At 47.3% G+C, this 9,386-nt stretch overlaps 1 protein-coding gene across 1 annotated transcript in view; it reads left to right on the forward strand.

Annotated features, from left to right (window-relative positions):
• Window positions 1–6,977: 6,977 nt before the first annotated feature.
• LOC111951342 (glyoxalase domain-containing protein 4-like) overlaps window positions 6,978–9,386 on the forward strand; it is a 5,986-nt gene continuing 3,577 nt past the window's right edge. The window contains 3 exon segments of the mRNA XM_070434711.1: window positions 6,978–7,073; window positions 8,581–9,319; window positions 9,322–9,377. Of these exon segments, the coding sequence (XP_070290812.1) occupies window positions 6,978–7,073; window positions 8,581–9,319; window positions 9,322–9,377 (891 nt within the window).

Raw genomic sequence — 9,386 nt, forward strand, 5'->3', positions numbered from 1 at the left:
TAGCATTGTCATGCTGGAGGGTCATGTCAGGATGAGCCTGCAGGAAGGGTACCACATGAGGGAGGAGGATGTTTTCCCTATAACGCCACAGCGTTGAGATTGCCTGCAATGACAACAAGCTCAGTCCGATGATGCTGTGACACACCGCCCAGACCATGACGGACTCTCCACCTCCAAATCGATCCGCTCCAGAGTACAGGCCTCGGTATAACGCTCATTCCCACGATGATAAATGCAAATCCGACCATCACCCCTGGTGAGAACAAAACCGCGACTCGTCAGTGAAGAGCACTTTTTGCCAGTCCTGTCTGTCCAGCGACAGTGGGTTTGTGCCATAGCGCACGTTTTTGCCGATGTGTCTGGTGAAGACCTGCCTTACAACAGGCCTACAACCCTCAGTCCAGCCTCTCTCACCCTATTGGGGACAGTCTGAGCACTGATGAGGGATGGTGCGTTCCTGGTGTAACTCGGGCTGTTGTGTTGCCATCTCTGTACCTGTCCCGCAGGTGTGATGTTCAGATGTACCGATCCTGTGCAGGTGTGTTACACGTGGTCTGCCACTGCGAGGATGATCAGCTGTCTGTCCTGTCTCCCTATAGCGCTGTCTTACACGTCTCACAGTACGGACATTGCAATTTATTGCCCTGGCCACATCTGCAGTCCTCATGCAGAAGAGTAATAGTTAGTATTACTCTCATAGTACAAAAGGCAGGTCTTAATGAAGAGAAAAGGAAATGGCTGATTTTAGACCGAAAGAGGGGGGATAGAGAGAGTAGAGAGACAACTAAGAGAGAGAGAGAGAGAGATGAGTTATGTCATCACAGAAGCAGAGGTGAGGAAGAGTTTGTCATGTTTTCTGAATCCTGATTCTGTCCTGTAATTTGTCAGCATTAAAACACATGCAGTAGAGACTTCCCTATGGGCATACAGTAAAACTGTCTTCAACTCCAACTAGGCTATTCATTAGATCCAGCATATCCTGAGGTGCTAACCTGTTGCACCCTCGACAACCACTGTGATTATTATTATATGACCCTGCTGGTCATCTATGAACATTTGAACATTTTGCCAGTTCTGTTACAATCTCCACCCGGCACAGCCAGAAGAGGACTGGCCACCCCTCATAGCCTGGTTTCCCTCTAGGTTTCTTCCTAGGTTTTGGCCTTTCTAGGGAGTTTTTCCTAGCCACCGTGCTTCTACACCTGCATTGCTTGCGTTTGTGGTTTTAGGCTGGTTCTGTCTTACAGCACTGAGATATCAGCTGATATAGAAGGGCTTTATAAATAAATTAGATTTGATATAAGACACAATAAACAAAAAGCATCCTTTATCCTCATAATAGCTCCTTCTTGAATGTTTCTTCAGCTTTCCGTTCATTCAGCTGCGTCTCCACAGACGCGACAACCGAAGAGTGCTCTCTCTTCGCGCACCAAATGAACGTATTCAACATCTTCAAAGCAGCTCATTTACTTATTATGTTTGATACCTCGCCTTTCTCACAGACGAAGATCTAAATTACGTTCATGGCTCGAGTGTACCTTCTTATTTAAGAGAAAAAACACATCTCTAGAGGTTTCTCTACCGTTAACAAGACTAATCACAGTCGTGTCACAAAAGTAGAAAATACCTCCTACCAAACAAGACTGAGAGATAGGGAAAAAGGGGGAGAAAACGGGGGAGAGAGAGGCATTGAAGCTGTTCTGTGGCCCTGGCTGACACACAAACAGGATTTTAGAGGGAATGTGAAGGACTACACCATGCCCGCGTGCTTGCTTGTGTGGCACGCATGTATATGTGTGTGCTGAAATGAATAACAGCAAATGCCGACCACACCTCTCTGGTGAAAGACAAAGCAAATGCAGCCTCTCTCTCATTACATTTCATCTCAGGTAATGGATCAGGGCTATTGATTCATAATAAATGCTAGACGTCAGTGCTACCAGCCATACTGCTTGATCTGCGCGTGATTTCCTCCAAGACAGGAATGTCAGTGTTCTGCCATGGCCAGCGAGGAGCCCGGATCTCAATCCCATTGAGCACGTCTGGGACCTGTTGTATCGGAGGGTAAAGGCTAGGGCCATTCCCCCCAGAAATGTCCAGGAACTTTCAGGTGCCTTGGTGGAAGAGTGGGGTAACATGTCACATCAAAAACTGGCAAATCTGGTGCAGTCCTTGAGGAGGAGATGCACTGCAGTACTTAATGCAGCTGGTGGCCACACCAGATACTGACTGTTACTTTTGATTTTGACCCCCCCTTTGTTCAGGGACACATTATTCAATTTCTGTTAATCACATGTCTGTAGAACTTGTTCAGTTTATGTCTCAGTTGTTGAATCTTGTTACGTTCATACAAATATTTACACATGTTAAGTTTGCTGAAAAATAAACGCAATTGACAGTGAGAGGACTTTCTTAGTCAGCAATTGCGCTAGCGCTAGTTAGCAACTTCCTTCAAACTGCACTTAGAGATATAAAATGATATCCACAAGTTCATCTGACTCTGAGGAAGTAGAGAAGTGCCAAAATGGCCAAAATCCTTCATTGCCATGTCAAAGCTGTCCCAAAAAACAAGCTCAATCAAAAGGTACAATTATGATCATCAATCAGAGATAATGTCCATCCCGGCTAACAGTGTGGATGTTGTCATTCCCTTCACCGTCACAGCTGAAGAGTAGAGCTGCCAGATGCCAAGTCAGTATAGCAGACTGTCCTTACTGATGTTGTGAGACGTTAGCGAATCACAAATCCAGTCTGTCACACTCCCATGGGGGGAGCACAGTGTTCCTTTTCTCTCCACATGGCGTCCAGTAGGACCCGGGATGGTCAGCACTAATCTGGCTGGAGAGTATAATCTGTACGTTGGCACTATCTAGCCCTGCTAGAGAGCACATAATGTACATTGGCACTAACATTGGCACTATATGCCCATTGTAGAAAGGACAAAAGTAGAACTGTTTAACCAAACTAAACTTAGCCACCTCAACCAGGATCATAAGCCTTGCATTGATTAGGAATAAATAGCTCAGAATGTGAATGCTAAAGTTCTGATGATATTCCCGGGGAGTCCTTTCTGGCATGCCTATTTAATGTCGAACCATAGGACCCCCTCTGAGCGTCACACTCCCTCTCAGCGTGAAGCTCCAGGGCTGCGCTGTCCCAGGGCCGGGTCTGTCAGCACTCTGCCCGGACCAGGGAGCTCTAGTTGGGCTTTGAGCTCAGTGGGAGATGGCCTTTATGAACAGGAAGTCCGCAGCTGGCAGGCTTCATCTCTATCCATCTGAGACTGCAAACTGGGGTGTCCTAAATGGCACCCTATTCCTTATATAGTGTACTACTTTTGACCAGAGCCCTAGTGCACTATAAAGGGAATAGGGTGTGATTTGGGACGTAGGCTGTCAGGGCTGTGAACCAGTAGAGCAAACGAAACAGCTACGATAACTCAACACCCGCTAACTGAACACAGTGGAGGCAATCGAGACAATCGAGGTACTCAGGGGCAACAAAGGGACCGAATCAGCAGTAGAGACAGAAAAGGAAAAGAACACGTGAGGCCGGGGCCCTCTCGCCCATACAGAGTAGAGGTCCCTTGCCATCTTTGGATGACTCTGCACCGCATGCTTTGCCAACGATCAATGCCCACTGCCCATAGAGCAGGAGGGTGAAAACTAGCTACAGAGGGATTCTGTGCCCTATCAAAAAAGAAAACTAATATTTTTCAGGAAGGTTGAAAGGTTTTTGTGGGGTTTTGGTTGCATGACTTTTATTCCTTTATTGATGTATTTATCTGCTTTCAGCCAGCCAGAAGATGRCTCCTCCTGGTGAGCTGAAGTCCTGCAGAGGCTGAGGCTGTTTGGATGCTCTTTCAGGTGAATAATACCGTCCCTGAGCCCATGCAGGCAATCTCTCTCTTCCTTGTTCTCTCTCTCCATCCTGCCCCTACCCTCCCTGCCCCCCCGCTCTCTGCCCTCCACCCACTCTGTACAATTGGATCTGGGAAAACAAACAGAAACAAAACAAAGAAAAGCAAGTAAACAAGTAGCTCCCCGCCAGGCGTGACGGCTGGCAGCCTTGGCCTGAGGTAGCAGACTCACTATCGTCAGCCTTTTCAGAACACTCTCACAACCCTCTGTCTGTCCTCTATTTCTTTGTCTCACTTGGGTCTCTCATCAGTGTCTCTCTGTTTTCTGTCTCTCTGTCTCTGTTTCTGTCTCTGTCTCTCTCTCTGTCTGTCTCTCTCTCTGTCTCTCTCTGTCTCTCTCTGCCTCATCTTTGTATCTCTCTCTGTCCTCTGCTCCTCTCTGTCTTGCTCTCTCTCTCTGTCTGCTCTCTTGTCTCTCTCTGCCTTACCTTTGTCTCTCTCTCTGGTCTCTCTTCTGTCTCTCTCTGCCCTCTATTCTTGTATTCTCTCTCTGTCTCTGTCTCTCTCTCTCCGATCTCTCTCTTCTGTCTCTCTCTGATCTCTTCTCTGCCTCTAAATTCTTTTGTATCTCTCTCTGTCTCTGTCTCTTCTCTCTGTCTGTCTCTCTCTCTGTCTCTCTCTGTCTCTCTCTGCCTTCTATGCTTTGTACTCTCTCTCTTCTCGTGTCTCTCTCTCTGTGTGTCTCTGTCTCTGTTCTCTCTCTTGTCTCTCTCTGCCCTCTACCTTTGTCTCTCTCTCATGTCTCTCTTTGTCTCTCTCTGCCTTCTAATCTGTATCTCTCTCTGTCTCTGTCTCTCTCTCTCTCTGTCTCTTCTCTGTCTCTCTCTGCCTCTTCTCTGCCTTCTAATCTTTGTATCTCTCTCTGTCCCTTGTCTCTTCTCTTGTCTGTCTCCTCTCTGTCTCTCTCTGTCTCTCTTGCCTCTACCTTTGTTCTCTCTCTCTGTCCTCTCTCTGTTCTCTCTGCCTCACTTTGTATCTCTCTCTGTCTTCTGTCTCTCTCTCTCTTGTCTCTCTCTCTGTGCTTCTCTCTTGTCTCTCTCTGCCTCTATCTTTGCTTATCTCTCTCTGTCTCTGCTCTCCTTGTCTGTCTCTACCTCTGTTCTCCTCTGTCTCTCTCGTGCGCCTTCTACTGTCCTTGGTCTCCTCTTCTCTCTCTGTCTCTCTGCCTCTCCTTGTCTCTCTCTGTCCTCTCTCTCTTCTGCCTCTACCTTGTCTCTCTCTGTCTCTCTCTGTCTCTCTCATGCCTCTACCTTTGTTTCTCTTCTCTTCTGTTCTCTCTGCCCTCTGTCTCTCTTCTGCCTCTACCTTTGTCTCTATCTAGTCTCTCTCTGTCTGCTACTTTGTCTCTCTCTGTGTACTCTGCCTGTCTCTCTTGCCTCATCTATCTGTCTCTGTCTCTGTCTCTACCTTTGTTCGTCTTCTCTCTGTCTCTCTCTGTCTCTCTCTGCCTCTATCTTTGTATCTCTCTCGTCTCTGTCTCTCCCTCTCTGTCTCTCTCTCGTCTCTCTCTGTCCTCTCTGCCTCTACCTTGTGTAATCTGCTCTTCTCTGTCTCTCCTCTGTCTGTCTCTCTCTGCTCTCTCTGCCTCTACTTTGTCTCTCTCGCTCTCTCTCTTGCTCTCGCTCTGTCTCTCTCTGTCTCTCTCTTGCCTCTACCTTGTCTCTCTCTGGTTCTCGTCTACTCTTGTCTCTCTCTGTCTCTCTCTGGTACTCCTCTCTGCCTCTATTCTCTTCTGTCCTCTCGTCTCTCTCTGTCTCTTCTCTGTCTCTCTCTGCTCTCCTCTCTCTGTCTCTCTCTGGTTACTTCTCTCTGCTCCTGCCACTCTTGTCTCTCTTGTCTCTCTCTGTCTCTCTCTGCCTCTTCTCTGCTCTCTCTCTCTCTCTCTGTCTCTCTTCTGTCTCTCTCGCCTCATACCTTGTCTCTTCTGTCTCTCTCTGCCTCTCTCTGTTCTCTCTGTCTCTCTCTGTCTCGCTGCTCCTCTGCCTCTCTCTGTCTCTCCTGTCTCTCTCTTGTCTGCTCTCTGCCTCTACCTTTGTCTCTCTGTTTCTCTGCTCCTCTGTCTCTCTCTGTGTCTCTCGTGTCTCTCCTGCTCTCTCTGTCTCTTCTGTCTCTCTCGGTCTCTCTGGCCTCTACCTTTTGTCTCTCTGTTCTCTCTCTGCTTCTCTCTGTCTCTCTCTGTCTCTCTCTGTCCTCTCTGCTTCTCTCTGTAACTTCTCTCTGTCTCTCTCTGCCTTACCTTTTGCCTCTATTCGCCCTCCTTGTCTCCTCTGTCTCTCTCTGTCTCTCCTCTCCTCGTCTTCTCTCGTGCTCTCTCCTCGTGCCTCTCCTTCTTCTCCTGGCCCTGTCTCTCTCTGTCTCTCTCTGCTCCTTCTTCTCTCTCGCTTCTCGTCTCTGCTGCCTCTACCTATTGTCTCTCTGTATATCTCTAGGTCTCTCTCTGTCTCTCTCTGTCTCTCTCTGTCTCTCTCGTGTCCTCTCTGTCTTCTCTGTCTCTCTGTCTCTCTCTGCTCTCTTCGGCTCTCTTCTGTCTCTCTCGTCTGTCTTCTCTCTCTGTCTCTCTCTGCCTCTCTCTGCCTCTCATCTTTCTCTCTCTGCACTACTTTTTCCTCTGTCTCTCTCTGTCTCTCTCTACTCTTCTGCTCTCTCTGTCTCTCTCTGCTCTCCTCTCCTTGTCTCTCTGTCTCTCTTGTCTCTTCTCGTTCTCTCTGCCTGCTTTCTCTCTCTGCCTCTACCTTTGTTCTCTTGTCTCTGCCTCCTGTGCTCTCTCTCGGTCTGTCTCTCTTGGCTGTCTCTCTCTTGCGCCTTGCCTCTTCTCTCTTGTCCTCTCTGCCTCTACCTTTGTCTCTTCTGTGTCTCCCTCTCTGCCTCTCCTTTTGTCTCTCCTCTGTGTCTCCCTCTCTGCCTCTACCCTTTGTCTCTCTCTGTGTCTCCCTCTCTGCCTCTACCTTTGTCTCTCTCTGTGTCTCCCTCTCTGCCTCTACCTTTGTCTCTCTCTGTGTCTCCCTCTCTGCATGCTGAGGGTTTTTGGTGCATGCTGGGAATTGTATGAGCGTCCCACATGGGGACGCCGTCCCTGTCACTTCGGCACGGCTTTAGGTCTGTTACTGAAGCCACTGTCACTGTGGAGGAGTTTATGGTTACCGTAGGAGAGAAGGTACAGTAGGTTATGAAAATGTTGCTTATGTGTCACGGATGAATAAAGAGTAGGTGGTGTTTCTTAATTAATAAAGAAGAGCGTCTTGTTGATCAGATGGTTGAGCATGGCGTACTTCTTAAAGGTATGCTCGCCTCCCTACCTCTGAGGAAGTACAGTTCCCGCTCAGCCCAGTCAAAACTGTTCGCTGCTCTGGCACCCCAATGGTGGAACAAACTCCCTCACGACGCCAGGTCAGCGGAGTCAATCATTATGCTATTAAAAAAAGTTTGCAGTGCATCAACTCTTCATTTAACGTATTACAGTTTGAATCGGACAGCAGCCAATCAAATTGTGCCAGCTGAGAAAAAGTTGTGCGAGGCAGTGCAGAGGAACGTTGGCGGGTGAATTCAGATGGAGCCCTTGGAAAGATGATACCCCAAATGAATATTTTCGGATATAAAGACGACGCAGTATCAGCAAAAAACATATTGCAAATTGCAAAACATCCGGGAAGAAAATTACAGACGGAGGCGCAACAATTTCAAACTTTGTTCGACATTTGAAGCTGCACAAAGAACGGTAAGTCGTGGCTAATATAGCCGACAGCTATATATTTTATTACTTTACTAGTGTATCATGTAGACTAACCTAACGTTAAATCAATGAGCCTCCAAACAGTCAGTCAGTGCAGGAACGTGATCATTGCAGCCAAGATTGAGCTACAACTGGCTAGGCAGTCGGTAGCCTAAATCCTGCATGATGTTACTGCTGTTGGGTCGATTGTGTACAAGCCTACATCGCCCGATTTGCGTAAATGTAATATACTAACTATTACTCTTGTTAAAAATATGAAATGGTATTACATTTGGTGAAGAGCATATTATGACTTGTTTAGGACTCAAAACTCAAAGTTTAGGACTTGAGACTTAACTTGATACTTGACGGTCTTGACTTGAGACTTGACTCGGACTTTCCTGTCTTGACTTGGGACTTGACTTGGGACTTGAGTGCTAAGACTTGAGACTTACTTGTGACTTGTAAAACAATGACTTGGTCCAACCTCTGGAACCGAAACAGGTTATGTCGTTTCAAACGCCCGGCTCTGAAACAGGTTATGTCGTTTCAAACGCCCAGCTCTGAAACAGGTTATGTCGTTTCAAACGCCCGGCTCTGAAACAGGTTATGTCATTTCAAACGCCCGGCTCTGAAACAGGTTATGTTGTTTCAAACGCCCAGCTCTGAAACAGGTTATGTCGTTTCAAACGAAACAGCTGGTGACGACTCAATTTACAATTTAGAGGAGGTAAATGGGTTCCTGGATCAGACTTGGCAGATTTCTTTGATGTTGATAAGTTTGTGAGGTCAGCTGTGGTGTTACAGAAGACGGTGGGGTTAGATCAGTTGAGTGTGAAGAAGCGTTTCCGCTTGAGGAAATTTGTTACTGCTGTTACGGCAGAAAAAGGTAGTGGGAAACACGGTTAGGTTAAGAGAAAATTAAAACAACGATAGTGATCATGCCTCAAAGGGTGTTTTTTCTCTTTGTCTTGTTTCTTCTGTTGTCTCTTCTGTTTTTCCTTTCTCTTTTCTATATGGCAATCAATTGCAAGGATCCTTAATCAACGTAGACAAACTGAGCGTGATATATCATCGTACAGTACATAGCAAACTCACTTGGATTAAATTGTCTTTGAGGCGAGCCTTGCATTTAGTTTTCAAAGTGGGTGACAAAAGCAAAACGGACACCTTTTACCGAGATGTGCTCGGCATGAAGATTTTGCGTCACAAAGTGATCTACAATTACGGAGTGGGAGGATATCGCCTAGCCAATGACTTCCTCGGTTTGACTCTGCAGTCTAGCCAGGCTGTCAGCAATGGTAAGCGGCTTGCTTGGCCCCTCACTGACGTTGGAAAGGGCCTCTATCTGGCTGAGGCTCCAGGAGGTTATCGCTTCTACCTGGTGGACAAAGATCAGCCTCCCAATGATCCTGTACAGAYGGTGTGTCTGGCAGGGTCTGACCTGCAGAAATCAATTCACTGCTGCTCCTCCCTTCTGGGGATGAAGGTGAAAGAGAGAAATGAGGAGAAGAAGACTGTGCTGATGGGATTCACAGACACTCAGTGTAAACTACAACTTCACAACATTGTTGGGGCAGTAGATCATGGGACAGCCTTCGGGCGGATAGCATTCTCCTGTCCACGTGAGCAGTTGGCAGATCTTGAAGCCCTGATGAAGAAGTGAAACCACAAAATCCTTACTATCTTGGCTACCTGGACACCCCTGGAAAGAATACGGTAGAAGTGGTCATTTGGCCTGATTCAGATGCTCATGAG

Source organism: Salvelinus sp. IW2-2015, linkage group LG24, assembly GCF_002910315.2.
Source record: "Salvelinus sp. IW2-2015 linkage group LG24, ASM291031v2, whole genome shotgun sequence".
Lineage (NCBI taxonomy): Eukaryota > Metazoa > Chordata > Actinopteri > Salmoniformes > Salmonidae > Salvelinus > Salvelinus sp. IW2-2015.